This window comes from Pezoporus wallicus, unplaced genomic scaffold, assembly GCF_028554395.1.
Source record: "Pezoporus wallicus isolate ANWC-B61680 ecotype Strahan unplaced genomic scaffold, APGP_CSIRO_Pwel_v1 contig_818, whole genome shotgun sequence".
Taxonomy (NCBI): Eukaryota; Metazoa; Chordata; class Aves; order Psittaciformes; family Psittacidae; genus Pezoporus; species Pezoporus wallicus.
This window is the reverse complement of record NW_026636248.1, coordinates 2,805,461-2,823,411: the sequence shown is the minus strand read 5'-3', so window position 1 is coordinate 2,823,411 and position 17,951 is coordinate 2,805,461. Positions and strand designations below refer to the sequence as shown.

General features: G+C 39.8%; 1 protein-coding gene across 2 annotated transcripts in view; it reads right to left on the bottom strand.

The window, feature by feature from the left end:
* Nucleotides 1-561: 561 nt before the first annotated feature.
* The window catches only part of LYRM4 (LYR motif containing 4), a 92,636-nt gene continuing 75,246 nt past the window's right edge, over nt 562-17,951 (bottom strand). For both annotated transcript variants that reach the window (XR_008970904.1, XM_057399313.1), the window contains one exon: nt 562-932. Coding sequence is in view for 1 of the 2 variants with exons in the window: in XM_057399313.1 (XP_057255296.1) it covers nt 870-932 (63 nt within the window). In the remaining variant the exon portion in view is untranslated. The remainder of the gene's footprint in view (nt 933-17,951) is intronic.

Genomic DNA, 17,951 nt, shown 5'->3' with positions numbered 1-17,951 from the left:
CAATTCCTGACTTTCAGCATTTGAGTTATTGTTGTAGTTAGGTTCTTTTTCTCCTGCAAAATTCAGGAGCTTTGTGAACAAGGGAAACCTTGCGTAAAGGGATGTGGGGCTTTCTGCCAATAGCTGCACCTCCATAAATTTAGAAAAGGACTCAATGGTGAAAATGTATTTTAAAGCTCCCAAGCCTCAGTGATGTAAGTCTTGCATTCTGCTGTTCTGATCTGTTAATTGCTGAAAGTAGGATGAGACTGGCTATTATGAACTCAAAGTACTTATGAGTACAAAAAGAACTATTTAAAGTTTTATGTTACCTCCTGAAATGTAAAGGGATGCTCTTTAAAAAAAAAAACAAAGCGCAATATACAGCTTATGATTATTGTAAGCATCAAGGTCCAGGAAATGAAAACTGTTCATCCCTGGTTTTCAAATGAACTATGTGTTTAGTAACATGCTGTGTATTTTTAAATGGAACACTATCAATAAGAACTTAGTAACTGGGTGAGGGACTTTAACACATCTTTCATGCTCTGTGAGAGACAAGGTCAGCAGCAGAAAAATGTATCTAGTTACAGCTAGTTTAATGAAATTTTATTGTCAAAGTAGGGCAGGAACTATTCCATCACATGGAACACACAAGCACACGCATTTCAAGACTACCTTACATGCTATCATAAATCACAGCAATATATTTTAGAACATGTGAACCATTAGAAAATAGTACTTTGGTTGCCAAAAACTGAGTCTCTCAGGCATTTCTTCTGCTGAACAGAAAAGCTCAGACATGTGCAGTGAGTTTACGCTTCTGTATGTGGCACTGTAGGATGCTGATGATGGTCCAGTGTCGCTTCAGGATTGGAGTCTTCTCATACCTATGTGTTTTCTGGACTCTCAATAACCAGTTTCTGCGTGGAATAGAGTTGCCCAATAGTAACCTGAAATCAAACCAAAATATCAGAAAGCTGAAACCAGAAAGGCAACAGGTCATAATTTCAGCCGTGTAAGAGTGATTTAAAACTCCAAGAACTGAGTAGCCCATATGTTAAGCTTTTTTATAATGACATTTTTTTCTATAAGCATATTTTTGTAAATAATCTTGTTTCAGCCTAGATGTTAAGAAAAATAACTGATATATAACATATCTGCAAATACAAAATCTTGAAATCATGACATTGAGGAATACTGTTCAAAGGATCGTATTTAGTTAATATTGGAGGTTACTACAGAGGAAAAGCAAACAGGCTGTGTATTTAGAAAACTGAAAATATGCCTATAATGAAAAATAAAAAGGTAGAGTCACCAGGTATTTCTCACTACGCTTTTTGGGTGGAGACCCTAGATATTAACTCCATGGTATGGTATTGCTTTCCAGTTCCTTTGGAGTCCTAATTTAATCTGCCTTACACAGGGTGAAACCAGTTACAGTTAGCTCAGCAGTAACATTTTACACACACTGGAACTGACCTCTTGTTCATGAGATGGTATTGACACCTCATATATATGTGCTTTCTAGTGCAATGAGGAACTGAAAAATGACAAAAATGCAACACTCATACTTTGATTCCTCTTGTTCTTTAGTACTTTCCAGTCTGCATTGTAACACTGGTAAATTGTAGACAGATGGGCAGCTGGCAGTAGTCACACACAGCTCTTTGCTTAACAGTTGTGGTGTGGAAGGAAGAAGTTTCATGCAAGTAGGGTAACGTAAGCAGGGGAAAACATTTATTTTAAAAGTATGAATTTTTGAATGTAATTTTTAATATCTGTTATGCCCTTTCTCACCTCTACTTCCTCCACAAAGCCTGGGTACACGGTAGCTCTGTGTCCTTTCCACATACATACAAATGAAGTTCTTCTGTTTAATTATGGAATTAGGACAAAAAGGCTAGATGCTTAATTACACTAAGTACAATATAATTATTAGAATTGAATACTGCACAAACTAAGCCTGACAACAAGTCGGGATGTCAAAATAGTGAAAAATTAGGGAGAGCAATTTTGCAGCATTTTTAATTTACCATTTTTGAGGGGGAAAAAAATCTTGGCTGCTCTTAAATAAAAATCTCTCATCTATGCCCACACTCACATAAAATGTAAATAATATTGCCTTTTAGGAAATGAACTATTTCATTTTGATAAACAGCCTTGTCTGAAACTTGTAACACATTGATTTTAATCTTGAAATATTTATTACAAGGGAGAATTTATGAGCCATTCTTAAAGGAACAGAAGTTCTCTTCACCAGCAAATTTCCCTTCTTTTGGCACTGAGCTAAGTTAGTAACAGCATATGAACGACTCGGATTATATTTTAAATTACTTACGAAGTATGTTACACACAGAATATTTAAAACAAAGGCTGTACACAACTCTGGCATGCGTTACCAACAGAAATTTTAAGCTGTCAACAACTGTTACTTATCAAAGAGAACTCGCTGCTCTGGGTTATGTGGCAAGCTATACACTTTAGTTGCTGCCTTACAACAAACCATGCTGTAGTACTTAATTTCTGTATACCGTGTTTTGGAGCCCAAAGAATCTTTAATCCTTTCCCACACAGTAGAGCAAATTTAATGGGAGGCTCAGAGGGATTATAAAAATGCTGAAACCTGAATTGCATTTCTTTTTCTCCACCAACTGGGGAGATAGATGAGACCGAGTACGTGACTTCTCAGTCAATCATATTCAGCCGGGGCAGATGGCTATGTAAGAGAAAGGTACGACCTGTTGTTTGCTGCTCCTGTGCCAACAGGTGATATTATCTACTGCTGTACATCTTGTCTTGAATGCCATGAAACCACAGATGTGTGTGTTGAGCTGCTTCCTTGGCAAACCACAGGCATGCGGGCATTTCAGTGAATGCACAGTGCTGGGCTGTCTGCCTTTGCTGGGCTGCTGCCTCCCTTAAAGCAGCTATGCCATGCCATACCATTTTAAGCTGAACTTTGAAACATGAAAAATTTTTTAAACCATTAGCCTTGAATTTCTAACATTATGATCAAGCCTTTCCCATGCACTTCAGACAAAACAAACAGACCTTCCCTTTATAGCTGCTGAAAAATTCACATCAATAAACATCCACTGCCTCAGCAGAAGGACTGCACCAGTATTTACACACTGACACTCATTAACCCTCTGAATCAAAACAGCGTTCTTACAGTGTCCTCACTGATGCTAAGTCTAAAGAAAGGACTTAAGCAGCAAGCATCACTGTGTATCATTCCAAGTTTAAAGACTTAAGTGGCTATCTATTGTGTTCTTTTTTTCATCATGTGAGTTTGTAGCTTGTACACCACATACCATGTACTCTTCTGGTAGATGGCTGGCAGCCAGTGCATAGGTCAGTGTCAGGGTATTTTCATTAATCACAGGAAGCTTTTGTGGAAAAAGGCTCTACCATTTGTTCAGCAACTTTGTTACCCAGAATTTGATTTACCTCTGTAAGGTAACATATTGCAATTAAATTCTGCAGGAAAGAATGTGCACTAAAGAACCACTCTGCCATCAGGAGAAGGTAATAAATAGAAATATAAAGGCTGCTTTTCGGATCTGACTGAATTATTTAATGTTTAAATTCTGCCTGCAAAATTATGTACTTTAAAAGTAAGTCTGACAAGCCCGACCACCAAAACCAGACAATTTGTCCTTATTCAGAGATTTAGGACAAATCTATACAGTCATTTTTTTTCTTGTGAACTTGAAAAACTTAATCTTGCCTTCCATCTGAATCCAGGAGAAGACTCAAGGTTTCAGAATGGGATTTGTCAACAGATAAGAGACAACAAACGGAAAAATAAATGACTGAACAGTAAGCACTGGTCCATCCTGTAACTCAACCATTTTCTGGTTATTAGGTGTTTATGTGTTCAGACAGAAACAGGACTTTTCCTTGCTCGTGGCTGGCAGCAGCAATTACAGGGAAAAGCCTCTTCAGGGAATCTTTACTCACTATTGGGAAAAGGAAGTATGAGAGGTTTTCCCCAGATAACAGAGTATCAGAGATGTGTATGGGGAGGTGCAGTAAAAATTCAATAGTAGAATTAAATAAAAAGAAGTAGAATAAATATTGATAAAAAAGATCCCCATGTCCTGAAGACGTTAGAAGAACATGCTATCACCCTAAAAATTCACCAAATCCAGTCAAATTGCCAACTCTGTCCTCTCAAAACAGTCTATGGTTGACCAGTGCCTGACTCTCAGGGAGACCTGTGGTGGCTGCTGAGCAGGTTATATATAGCTTTCATGCCAAGCCATGTGATAGATACAACTGCAAGGGGACCGTGGTGACCTGGGAGGTAGCCTGAAACCAAGGGTCTGCCTTCCTATCCAACACAGCCACTGGAGTAGACCCTGCAGACTTTGCAAACTACTACTAGGTCTTCAGCTTTTGAAGGTATGTGGTGTGTCTTGTGGGTTTTATTCATATGAAGAATTTACTTTGCAGCTCAGAGTTGAGGGAGAAGTGACTGCTCCTGCAGAGCTGAAAATACGGTGACTGGGTTTTAAACTTTTTTCTAACTTGCCTTAGTCATTTTAGAGTGCACGGTACTGCTCTGGAAGGTATGATGGCATCTTTCCTTCACAGCTCTGTACATATAATAGATGAAAAACATTTGTTGACTTTCATAAACCACAGTGTTTAATTTTCTCCTCCTTAATTGTGCTGGCTCTGCAATACAAAGGTGGCCAGGTATCCCTTTTCCCCATGTATTTAACAGAATTGCAATTACATGGTGAATAACCTGTGAGCTCTAACAAATCCTGCTGAGCCCTGATGAAGATACTTTTTCTCACTGTTACCGAACTGCTCATCATTATCTTCCTACCAAACAACTATCTACCTGCTTAGGTGAGGTCTTAATGACAAATTTCAGTGCCTTAAAATTACTTGGGTAAGCAGCTAGGTAGCAGACGTGAGGAAAAGTAATGTCCAAAAGGAAACGGCAATGCACAGCCAAATCAGGTGGATCAGAAGGATGTCCACAGCTTCAGTAAACAAATGCAAAGCCAAAATGACAATAAACCTGGCTTGTAATATCTCTTAGCAGGAGTGACACATGAGAAGGAAAGACAATTTAGGTCTCAGCCCTTGAAGGAATGTTAGCACCTTGCACAGCTGGTGACATATCTTGATTGAGTTCCCCAACTGATGATGGGGAAACATCATTTTCCTAATTGCAATCAGGTATGTTCTCATGTAATAAATGTGGTATGACTACAGACCCTTGTGTCTTTACCACTGCTTTCTAAGCTAACTCAATGTAAGAGTGGTACAGAGGAGCTTCCCTTCTCTGTCCCTTCTATGTCTTCCCCCATTTGTAACACAAATAGCAAAATCAACAAACCGTGCTTATTTAGTTACTGTCCCCTTATTTAAATATAGTTTCTGAAGAAATCTCTAGGGAGCAATTTTCTGTCCTCAGAGGCAAACCAAGCCCAGGTTTTTTTTTCATGCACTGTTTATTTTTCAATGGCAGACAAAAGCAGGAGTGGCTTAACAGGAGATGGTGCAACACTCTTACTCTACAGAGAATTACTTTATAGGTAAACACAAAGCCTAACCACATAAAGTGTCACCATAGCTCAGGAATATGAAAACGTAAGAAAGCAATTCTTTAGCTCTCAATTATTCCCAAGAGGGTCATCACAGGAGAAGTAAAAAAAATGCTTCTTGTTTTTTTTAAGTGCAGATGATAACTAAAGTTAGTGCACTAAAAAAATGGTTTTACACAGTCAACACATTTACATATATAAATATATCTGTAGATTGTTTTTTATATATATATATACACATAAAAGTATGTAAAATATATTAAAAACAGTCTCTATAGAAACATAGCCATCTTCTCTCTTTTGCTGCAGGGAAGAAATGGTTACCTTACTACTACAGCCATGGATCACACAAATATATGCATTTGCATGGTTCTTTATTACAGGGAAGAAAGAAAAAGTCCTGTTTATTAACGTATCTATACCATACACAGACATATTTTAAATCAGATTGGATCATCCTGTTGCACCTGAAAAGTTGACAAGTGTTCCTCACAGGTACACTGCTGAATCTTAACTAGGAAGAAAAATCCCTGATGACACCACAGTCATGTTGCATAATGCTGCTGCAAATCTTGGCCTCTAACACCACAGGAAGAAGTTACCCATTAGTACTTTCTTGCACTATGATTATAAATGCATATTAAGTGAATGATTATAAATGCATATTAAGTTCTTGAAAGTGACAAGAACAGAAATGTACAAGAATAATGATTACTTCTAAGAGCTGGCAACAGTGTTAGCAGTTGTTTACCTACTGTCCTGTTGGATGATGCCAATCAATTTGCAAAGGTATGTGAAGTTGTTACTGTTTTTAAGAATCATTTTTTTTTTCCCCACGTCCAAAGCCAGATATGCTATATACAGCACACTTCATCATAAATATTTTTCATCTTAACAAAAGCCAGTTTAATGTTCTTTAAATGAATACAGCAGTTTTTGAAATTATCTTGTATTGCAATAATAAACACACCAGTATGGTACAAAGTAATTTTAGAAACTCAAATGGAAATAAAACCTCATCAATAACATTGGTGCTTTGCCAGATCTTTGTGTCCGTATTAAACACTGTAGCAGCAGCCTTATTTATTTTTGCTTAGGAAAGAATGTTGAAAAACTGCACTTGGCTCCTTAAACACATAGTTTATTCCAGTTCCTCAGAGCTGGAATCAATATGGAAAAAACTGTATGATTTTAGAGATGTTTCCCTTATTTTCAGTGATTCCATTTGTCTATACAGGAGTGGGATAGGAAGCGAAGGAAAGCAAAGAGCTGGAAAGTCAGAACTATTGTATAATTTACTTCTGCCTGTATTTTGCAAATGCTGCTTTCTTTTTTCCTTTGTGACAAAACATCTTCTACAGCTACATGAAGCTTTTGAAAAGGCAGGAAAAATTAATTTATAGCTACCATTTGTCTGGCTTTCACTAAGTAGGAAGGTGTGAAGTAAAATAAACCAGCTAATGGGCGAAAATTTGTCTGAAAGTTACTTCTCTTAATGATGATAAATCATGTAATTTTATTAGAACCATATGTACTTTATCTTGGTACACCTTTATTCAACCTATCAGCAGCAGGATGACGTATTTATTTAACGCTTTTATTAATTTATTCTGTGGTCTCCCTGAAGAGATACTCTTCAGTGAAAAGAGCAGAGAATCACATCTAATCCCTCAAAGATTAACACGTAAAATACTGTAAACATATATATATACTTTTTTTTTTTAATTACACAAACCTATTATTATCCCTATAGACAATATGGGCATGACAGACATAGCCTTTGCTCCAAATATCTACACACTTGATATAGCTTGAAATAACAAGTAAGGATCCTCAACAGAGAAAGAAAAACATTAGAAAGTCAAGTGGATAAGAGATGTGGTCCTTCAGTAAAGTCATACTGTTTCACTTCTCTCATTTTTTTGCAAGCCTTTTGGCCTACAGAAAAAAGGAGTGTGACAAGAAAAATGCCATCTTAAAGTACGGAGGGCCCAACAGCAGATGGCACAGGTGGCAGCCTGCTGCGAAGGGGCAGAAGCATCCCGCTGCTGCTGCTGCAAAGGTAACCTTAGAAAGATGTCAGACAGTGAGTCAAAGGATAGCAAAGAATGATTTTGGGCTTTAACAGCCAGGTGAAGGTTTGATACAACACGCATCCAAGGAGGAAGCAAATCTGAAGAGGTAACACTCTGACCCAGAGTGATCGTTGCATGCTTTCAGCATCCTGGCAATCTCCAGGCTCCCACCTCTCCTCTCTTCCTGCTACCTGCTAACGTATTTCAGCATCTTGCCTTTTCTCTCCTATTTACATATAAATCCTCTACCTCCACAGAGCAGCTCAAACTCTTCAAAAAGTCAAACACAGAAGCAGCAAATCTTTTAGAATCAGTACATGTGGGTAAAGGGGAGAAACTTAATATAGGCTGATCTCAACATAGCATGCAGAGAAGAAAAAAATCACTCAGTTAAGGTACGGAGTGTGGCACAGAAAGAATACAAAACACCAGTACTTGAAAATACAGACAAAGACCTGGATAACATTGTGCTGAGTGTGGTATAACAGGTACTCTAGTAATGCTGAGACATTTGGTATGTAAATGCCCAAACCATTCACAGAGGACCCTATGTTTTGTAGCAACTACATAAGCAGAATTCATCAATGCCAGTGGGAGTGCCTGCCTTACTTTTGTCAGTAGTATAATACAACAGCCACTGTCACAAAACACACATTCTGCACTACATCCAGGAAAATACTGTAATGTTTCTGTATCACAGATACACTAACCCCACAATACATACAAAGACTAAACTCTCATTATGAAAGAAATATATTTCACTCCTTGGTGTCCTCTTGGATCCCTAATTGTGAGGGACTTTTGGAATGAAACACTGAAGAAAATTTAGTCCTGACAGGCAGGTATAAACACTGAGAAGCGTGCTAAAGTAATTTTGTAGCACTAATAGGCTTTCAGTGTGAACTACCGCAGAACTAAAAGGAGCTGCTGGTTCCCACTTGACAACAATCATAATTTAAAGACCCCATTTTACAATATTTAAAGTCAAATACTAGAAATGCAATGTACTAAAAAAAATCAACTTTAGCCATACTTCTTATGTAAACTGAGCAATGGAGCTGCTGGGAAGGGCTGCAAAACAGTTGCACAGGGATGTATATGGCATGTTTGTAGGTTAATGTCTTTCAGAAAATGACTTACGCACCTGTGCCCCCCCCTTTCTTGATACAGCACATCACCTTCTACAGTTATCCTCCCTCCAGGTTCCAGAAAATTTCTGCACAATTTCTCATTTTGTCCCAAACCACTGGAACTCAGAGAAAGCTCCAGTCACCAAATGGCAAGTGGACTTTTTGTGCTTTAACTGAGATTTGCCTGTCTAAATGATGATTGTCTAAAGCCTTGAAAAGCTTGTATGCTTTATCTTCACCATATTTTTAAGTGAACAATACATAAAGTAAGCGCAAGGCACCAGAGTACGTGCATTGGGAAAAGCTGAACTTCAGGAGCTAAGAACATCTCGAGACAGCAGGTACTAAGGACTGAAAAGCAAGACTGGCTGGCTGTAATTCTGGGAAAATGCATGTGAATGTCTGCATACAAGAGACATGCCAGAGAAGATATCGGAGCTCACCCAAGTCAAAAACAGTTCAGGAGTGTTTAAGCCCTGCATGGTGAGAACTGCCAAAGTCTTCAGTGAAAAAAATGCTGCCAGTGTAGCAGCACAAGGCAATGTAAATTGTTCTAGAAAATGTGTTTGATTTGGCAGCATGGAAAACCTTGGTCATCTGCTGCCTTGAAGCCAGTAGCTATTCTGATCCCAGCTGGGCCTGTGCTTGCTTCCATTTAAAGTTCATACCTGTAGTATCATGGCACAGTAGTTACCCATGCACATTCGCTACACCTGTGCTTTGATTTTTATAAACATGAAGTTTTTGCAGTTACCTGCAGTACCAAAGCATGTGATGCACGTACACCTGCAGTAGTAACTCCGTGAGACAAATGGTAAACAAATACAGAACATGTATTATGCTTGAGGGCTCTCCTATGGAAGCTGAGGGGACACTGCTCCTTGAAGGACCCTGCCCTTATATTGGACCCTGCCCTATATTTTACAGGAAATATATACAGGTATCAGAAGTACGGAGAGGTATAATTACTATCAGAGCTCAGATTTGAGGATTACATGCTTAAACAAAAGGATTAACTGTAACTCATAGGAAAACTGCCGCAATTAAGTCAGGTTGGCACAGTCACCTACTACAGAAAGATGCACTAAATAAGGCAAATACTTTTCATTTCAAGCAGAACATACTTGTGTACATCTGGTAAGGCAATACAGCATTTAACTAAATATATTTGGATTTCTGTTTCTGTTTATTCTGAATCTTATCCAAACCACCAAACATAAAGGGGAAAAGTTCAGGTGATTCACAACTGTAATATTGTTTAACCTAGCAATTTATATTTTCTGTTTTGCTAATGGCCTTTCAGCCGCAAGAATATTTAAAAACCTGCATTTTTATTTGCTTCTGAAGATTTATTTTGGGAGGTAAAAGAGAGTGAGCTGCTGAATTTTTACATGAATGAATGTTAGCTACAGTTCAATTATTTGGTGGTGACTGATCTGCCTCAAGACTTTAGACTGCTCCCACTGAAATTCCCAGTGCTGGTTATGGGGTGGCACCAGGTACACTGCATTTTGTAAAACTGCCAGGTGCTTTAATACCATTTTAAAGTAACAAGGCCTTTCAGTGTTTTGGAAGAAACACAGATGTCAATCCTGTCCCATACACACTTTTCGAAGACATAAGACACAAACTCCGTTTCGGGTTTTTTCCCCCCTGTCGTTCAAGAAAACTAAAACCAAGGATTAGACTTAAATTTTATATAAGGAACAATTTACTTTAAAGCTTCCAATATGTCGATTTCTCTGCACTGATAATACCTTAGGCAGATACCTCGGATGTGATTATAGGCTGAGCTTTTCTCTGTGCACATTCAAATTTCACGATTAAATTTGAAAAAGCAGAACTAACTGAATTTATCTTTAGAAATACATATATGTGTGTGTGCATTTCCAAAGAGGAATTTTGTTTTAGGTTTTTCTTGATTCAATCTTCACCCAGAAAGGAGCATCCCATTTATGTAAATATAAGCCCCTATTGCTGTGTTCAGCTGATCTCTAAGTGTATAAGGAAACGACTAATTTTTATTTTTCTGCATTAACAAGATTTCCTTTTTTGGCAAAATTCTAACAGATTACTAAACCACAGTCATCTGTTCCGGTACAGAATCACAAAGATAATTTCCTTGTTTATCTGACTTTCTCTGATGGAGGATATCCAAGGACTTAGTTTTTCTTGCTCAGTCATCACTCTTGGTTTAATATCTCCAAATCCCACACCTGCAAGTGACCTAAGCCTCAAAGGGCTTTTTTTTTTTTTTTTTTCCTTTTTTGCCCCCTCTTTTTGAAGAGTTCAAGTGAAAACCACACAAAACATCCTTGTTCTCACACCATCAGAGAACAGGCAGAACCAAATGCATCAGAATTTGGAATTTTAGCTGGAAAAAAGCATTGCCTGGGCTGCCTACACTTTTCAAAAACATGAGTAGGGAGCAGTTGAGAAAGAAGGACATTGATGTTTTAGGACTGAGGATGGGTTTGTTGAATTTTGGTCAAGGTTTGTGACTGTGAGTTGTCACTTGCTGTCCACTGCATCCTGGGTACCCTGGGATCAATTTTCTGGTTCAGCTCAGTTTCCAAACCAGTACCCCAGTCAAAAACTGTGACTATTTTCTTAAGCAGTCTTCGTGAAGCCATAACCACAAACACAGTGAACTGCTCCATCCCTCTTGAAGATACTCCAGGTCAGAGTGGGTGAACTTCTGTCTTTCTACAGCCCTTCTCTCAGGGCACGTGATTTTCCTCAGGCATCAACCCCTGCCTCTTAGCACTGAGGCAAATGACACTTGTAGCACAGCGTCAAGCTAATCCAAGCCCTCGTGCCCAAATTTAGGCAAGTGTCCTGCCATCAAACTGCTCTGCAGCCGTGCTCAGCCAGTTCCATACGCAAATGAGTTGATTTCCCAGTGCTGTTCACTCAGAATTAACGAGGGAGAAAATATTTATTTGCAAAAGCTCCAGCTTTTGAGCAGAAGATATCTATGTTTGTTTGCATATAGAGCATAGCTTACATTAACTTGTTTAGTTGGAATAAACGACAGCAGCACTTTTTTCTTTTGGCAAAGATAAATTACTGAGTTTAGCACAGCTGGTAAGAGTTAATTCTGTACAAAGGGTTCTTATCAGTGGTGTGGGTGGCAAAACACTTTCAGCAACTGGCTTAATTAGTTCTTTCTTCTTTGCAAAAGCACAGGACAGCAGAAGAAAAAGAAAAGCAGAGATTGTAACAGAATAGTGGTATAAAATAATCCTATTTGCTCTTCTGGTTTTGCTAATTCTCCCTTACTTAATGTCACATTAAATGGAGGCTTGCCCTGGTATTTCCTGGCACAGATAACAAATAGGAGTGAAAGGTTAGCACTTATTCCAAATATAGGCAGAAAGCAACCTCCATTCCTCTGCACAGGATAGAGTAGAGCATTCCTCAAACAAAACACCCCAGCCAAAACCAAACATCACAGTGATGGGAGCGCCACAGAGGGCTTCCCCCTCAGCAGAGCTACCATATGGCTTGTGGGTGGCTTGTTTAGCAAGGACTGGGAAGCCCGAGCTGCTAACGAGACCTGCTCCCCAGTGCAACCTCTCTGACACAGATCATTTATATGACAAAACCAACACGGGTGCCAAGTACAATCATTTCAGCTCCACTGCTCCCAGCGTACAGCACGCCAACTGTAGTGCAATAACCTGCTGCCACACACCAGCACTAACTTTAACATAGACACCTTCATTTCCATATGAGCTGGCCAAAAGCACTCCGGCTCTTCCACCAGTACACACACGTAGTGCAAATGCTCCACAGCTGTCAGCAAGTCAAAGCTCCTACCAGATAAAAACTGGGCTTGCAAGATCCACTTGACCTTCTGAAGGTCAGTGAGATAGAGGGTGAAAGGCCAGGAGGGGCACAGATGTTTGAATTTACAGTCATTACAGGCCATTTAAGAAACAGCTGGACATTTTTTCTTAGCTGTTTTGTTTTGAATCATGACCCTGAAGCTTTACTTGAGTTACAGATTTATTTAAAAACCAACCCAAAGTGCTACAAGCCATTATCTGTGTTTCTTTCTCCCAACTAGACTAAAGAAAAGCAGGATTATGAACAACTTCTGTGAGGAAAAACTGAACGCGCAGGGGGAAAACAAATTAAAACTGAAGTTTTTTATGACGACAAACTAACCAATTATTCAGGAAACTCTCCAGGAAAAGCAGGAAGTGAAACTGAAGCAAGAGTGTTTACCTGTATCTACAGTTTCTGAGGGGTTTCTGGAAGTTATTTTTGTATTTGCCCATTCATTTCTTTTGGCAGCAAGTGGATGACAGACAGTTACTCCTATAGACAATATGAAGCAGGCTCATTGAAAACAAGAACTGATGAAAACTTCTTATAACTCCCCACTCTTCATTTATGGTACGAGCAGCCTGAAACTGAGCATCGTATTTTCTAGTACATGCCTCTCCACAACAGTTGTTAGAAAGCCTTTGAAATTTTGGTCCTTAGAAGGTTGTTGATGAATCTTGAAAAGTCTGAACATGGGGGAAGGTGGGGGAAGGAGCCAATTAAGGGAAATACACTGAATCTAGGAATTTGTCAGATTCCTGTCAGAAATAATATCCACTACAACACATTCCAGTTTCTGTGACTTGACAGTTTACACATTTCTTTGTCTTCTATTAATCTGTATGAAAACATTGAAACAAAAAGGGAAACTGGATGACTATAGACAGAAAACAGTGAAGCTACTTGCACAAAAGCTACTATGAGGGACATAATGGAGGAATCTCCGTTTTCTGTTTATCTTTAAGTACTAATCATCTCAGAGTTACTTTTAACAAAAGGAGGGAAAGATTAACTGGCAAGAGATTAGAAGTGATCGTTTAACATATGTAATGTATTATGGCCTTTAACATACACAGGCATCCCAAAATTATCTTGCTCATTCGATGCCAGCTTGTTTATTTTGCTATTTAAAAATACCATAGAAACCTTACACCTAAGCCTGTGAACAAAAAACCCCGAACCCCTTTGGGAAAAGTAACCACAAAAAATGAGCCAGTAGATGGCATTGTGGCACTACAAAAGACATTCCAGAAAATTCCACTTAAAAAACATGCAAGCCTAAGTACTGTGTTTAACCACTTACTGCTTAAAATGCAGTATTTTGCTCCTGCTCGATGCTACACACACACAACTGAATAAACAAAACCACACGATGTAGCTGCACTGTCACACTAGCCCTGAAACAAATCTCTGCTCTGGTTCCCAAATCCAATTAGATCTGTATGCTAGATTTACAATCTCAGTCTTGAGAAGCTGATCCTTATTTGATGACTAACATCCCATGAGCCATGGCCATCAAGGGGATACCAGAAAGGATGTGATTAGGTGAAAATTCTTAAAAAGTAATCATGTAGAAGATCTTACAACCAATGCATATGATACTATTTCTTGCCATACAGAAACTACCGCAGAACAGGTATTATGCCTTAAAAATTAATTTATGGAGTATTTTATGAATACTCCCATTTTCTTTCAACTAAAGTGCTGATATGCCCTCACAGCTAGGGCTGAGAAGACTGTAGCAACCACCAGTTTCTTGCACAACACAGAAGTTCTCTGTATTGCTTAATCCACATACCCTTGAGACAATTTTGCAAAACTCAATGTACAAAAAACCTCAGGTATTTACTTTAAGAATTATATTCCATACACAGGCAAACTTATTTAAAGTGACATTAGAGCCGCAATTACCAGCAGTTTATCTGTACGCTACTTTACAGATAAATCTGCTTTACTTCCACCGGCTCTGAGCAGAGGGTTGGACCAGAGACATCTGGAAGCCCCTTCTAGTCTCAGGTATTCTATGAAGATTATATATCAATGATCCTCATGATATTAGCCTTTAATAAAAGGTCTAGCGATATTAATTTTGTCAGGAATTTCTAAAAATCCTTGTATAATAATAAAAAAACTTGCAGGATAATGTAACTGATCTGCCTGCCTTAAGGGCTCTTTATTAAATTCAGTAATGCACTCTAAGTCTCCAGTTGTAGATATTCGTATTTTTTTCCATGTCAGTTCTACTAAAACAAACTAAAGCAGTCTAGTTTTCCTGATGGAGAATTTCAGCTTTGAGTCTCCACTGCTTGATAAACTAACACTTGGATTAAGAAACAAACAGGTTTGTTCACAAATTAAAACAATAGCTCAAATATTTTTTCCAAATTTAACACCTGCAAAGACATTATGCTCACTTGAACAAAGCTATTTTATGTATGTTGAAATTCCCTTCTTTAAGTAGATCTTAAGGACACAGAAGACTACAAGAAAAATGTTTCTTCAGTCCCCTTAGGAAGGCCATGTGGCTAAAACCATACCATGATTTTACCAGACTTGATTAATTTGTCTGATCCCTGTTTGGACAGAACTATCTGCTGGCCTCCCCAGCATGCTGTGGTAATGAGTTCTACCACATTAAGTGTGCATTTTGTACATCTTTTGACCTCTCAAGCTTGATGGGTGATCAGTAAAACAGTAAAACCAGAAAAAAAATGTCACTCTATATTTTCCTCAGAAATATTTTTCTCCTAGGAGAACTTTCAAGAGGTAAGTTCTGCATGGAAAGATTCCTTCCTTTGTGTGCAAATATCCAGAATCCAGGAAGGAGGATAACAGCCTACATCAGTACTTGACCAACTAACATCCATGTGGTCAGGAGCAGAGAAAACGGGAGTAACAACTGACAATTTCTCAACAGGCTGGGAGAACACCTTGACACCTGCAACCAATGTGACAGCAGAAACCAGTTCAAGTAGGAAAAGGTGACCTGACTGCTCTTGCTATCAGGGTTTTTCAGAGTGCCCAGCTGTGTCTACTTCCCACACTCGTTCAGAAAGTCTGTTGTATCAGAGTGGACCCTCCAATAAATACAGCATGACCTTGCATTGTGAACTCAAGACTGTGGTGGTTCACATTCAAAGGAAAGCATCCTTCACCATCTTACTTATGATGTGTATTTGATCTTGTATTCTGTAAGGCTTGGTGCTGGGGGCCACCACAGAACCAGCAAGATGATGCTACCCGATGGCATTGCCTTCCAGAAAATTCAACTTAAAATTGTTACAGGCCTGTCTGTAATTTGCAGGGAACACCACTTATGTGTCAGTAAGAAGTTTTCCCTGTTTTCATCAGTTCCCCTCTGCTATCATGACAGACGGTTTTCCTCAACTTTTCTAATGAGGAAAGCAACCTGACCAGTACAAGCCAAGACACTTTTTGTGGCAAGATTTGGCTGCTTTGCCCTTGCAACTGAATCCACAGAATCCAATTTCCTCCTAAGTACATCCAAGTGCTTGAATTTTTTGTCCTTTGGCACACTCATAAATGTCAGTTCTTCTCATGCAGTGAGTGCTTCAAGAGAATCAGACTTGGACCATATGCAAAAGTATTTGTACCCTGATAACACGAGGTGGTGTTTTCTCAAGCCATTCAGTGACTCCAGGTTTAGTGGCCGGCCCATGAACAAATCACACTGTATGTAGTATTTGTTTGTTTCACAGAAAGGCAATTATAGCTAACCCCAAAATCAAGTTTTTTTGAAGTTGACTTGTTTCAAAAGCCACACTGTAAACAACTGGTATAAATTCTTTTGGATTTTTTTAAAATGGGCTTGGTGCTGATTTACCAGAGTTGAGGCCACTGTTTAACCCAACATGAGTCATAGAATCATAGAATAATTAGGGTTGGAAAGGACCTTAAGATCATCTAGTTCCAACCTCCCTGCCATGGGCAGGGACACCTTACGCTAAACCATATCACCCAAGGCCTCGTACAACCTGGTCTTGAACACTGCCAGGGATGGGCACTCACTGCTTCCTTGGGCAACCCATTCCAGTGCCTCACCACCCTTACAGCAAAGAATTCCCTCCTTATATCCAACCTAAACTTCCCCTGTTTAAGTTTTAACCCATTACCCCTTGTCCTGTCACTACAGTCTCTAATGAAGAGTCCCTCCCCAGCATCCCTATAGGCCCCCTTCAGATACTGGAAGGCTGCTATGAGGTCTCCACGCAGCCTTCTCTTCTCCAGGATGAACAGCCCCAACTTCCTCAGCCCATCTTCATACAGGAGGTGCTCCAGTCCCCTGATCATCCTCATGGCCCTTCTCTGGACTTGTTCCAACAGTTCCATGTCCTTTTGATGTTGAGGACACCAGAACTGTACACAGTACTCCAAGTGAGGTCTCATGAGAGCAGAGTAGAGGGGCAGGATCACCTCCTTCGACCTGCTGGTCACGCTCCCTTTGATGCAGCCCAGAATATGGTTGGCTTTCTGGGCTGCAAGCACACACTGAAGCCGGCTCATGTTCATCTTCTCAACAACTGACACCCCCAAGTCCTTCTCCGCAGGACTGCTCTGAATCTCTTCTCTGCCGAACCTGTAGCTCTGCCTGGGACTGCTCCAACCCAAGTGTAGGACCTTGCACTTGGCATGGTTAAACCTCATGAGGTTGGCATCAGCCCACCTCACAAGCGTGTCGAGGTCCCTCTGGATGGCATTCCTTCCCTCCAGTGTATCAACTGAACCACACAGCTTGGTGTCATCAGCAAACTCGCTGAGGGCGCACTCAATCCCACTGTCCATGTCAGTGACAAAGATGTTGAACAAGACCGGTCTCAGCACCGATCCCTGAGGGACACCACTCGTTACTGGTCTCCAAACAGACACTGAGCCATTGACCACAACTCTTTTGTGTGCGGCCATCCAGCCAGTTCTTTATCCACTGAGTGGTCCATCCATCAAATTGATGTCTCTCCAATTTAGAGACAAGGATGTCGTGTGGGACAGTGTCGAACGCTTTACACAAGTCCAGGTAGATGACATCAACTGCTCTACCCCTGTCCATCAGTTCCGTAGCCCCATCATAGAAGGCCACCAAATTGGTCAGGCAGGATTTCCCCTTAGTGAAGCCATGCTGGCTGTCACCAAGCACCTTGTTGATTTTCATGTGCCTTAGCATGCCTTCCAGGAGAATCTGCTTCAAGAGTTTGCCACGCACAGAGGTGAGACTGACTGGTCTGTAATTCCCCGGGTCATCCATTTTCCCCTTCTTGAAAATGGGGGTTATATTTCCCTTTTTCCAGTCATTGGGAACTTCACCTCACTGCCATGATTTCTCAAATACGATGGCCAGTGGTTTCGCA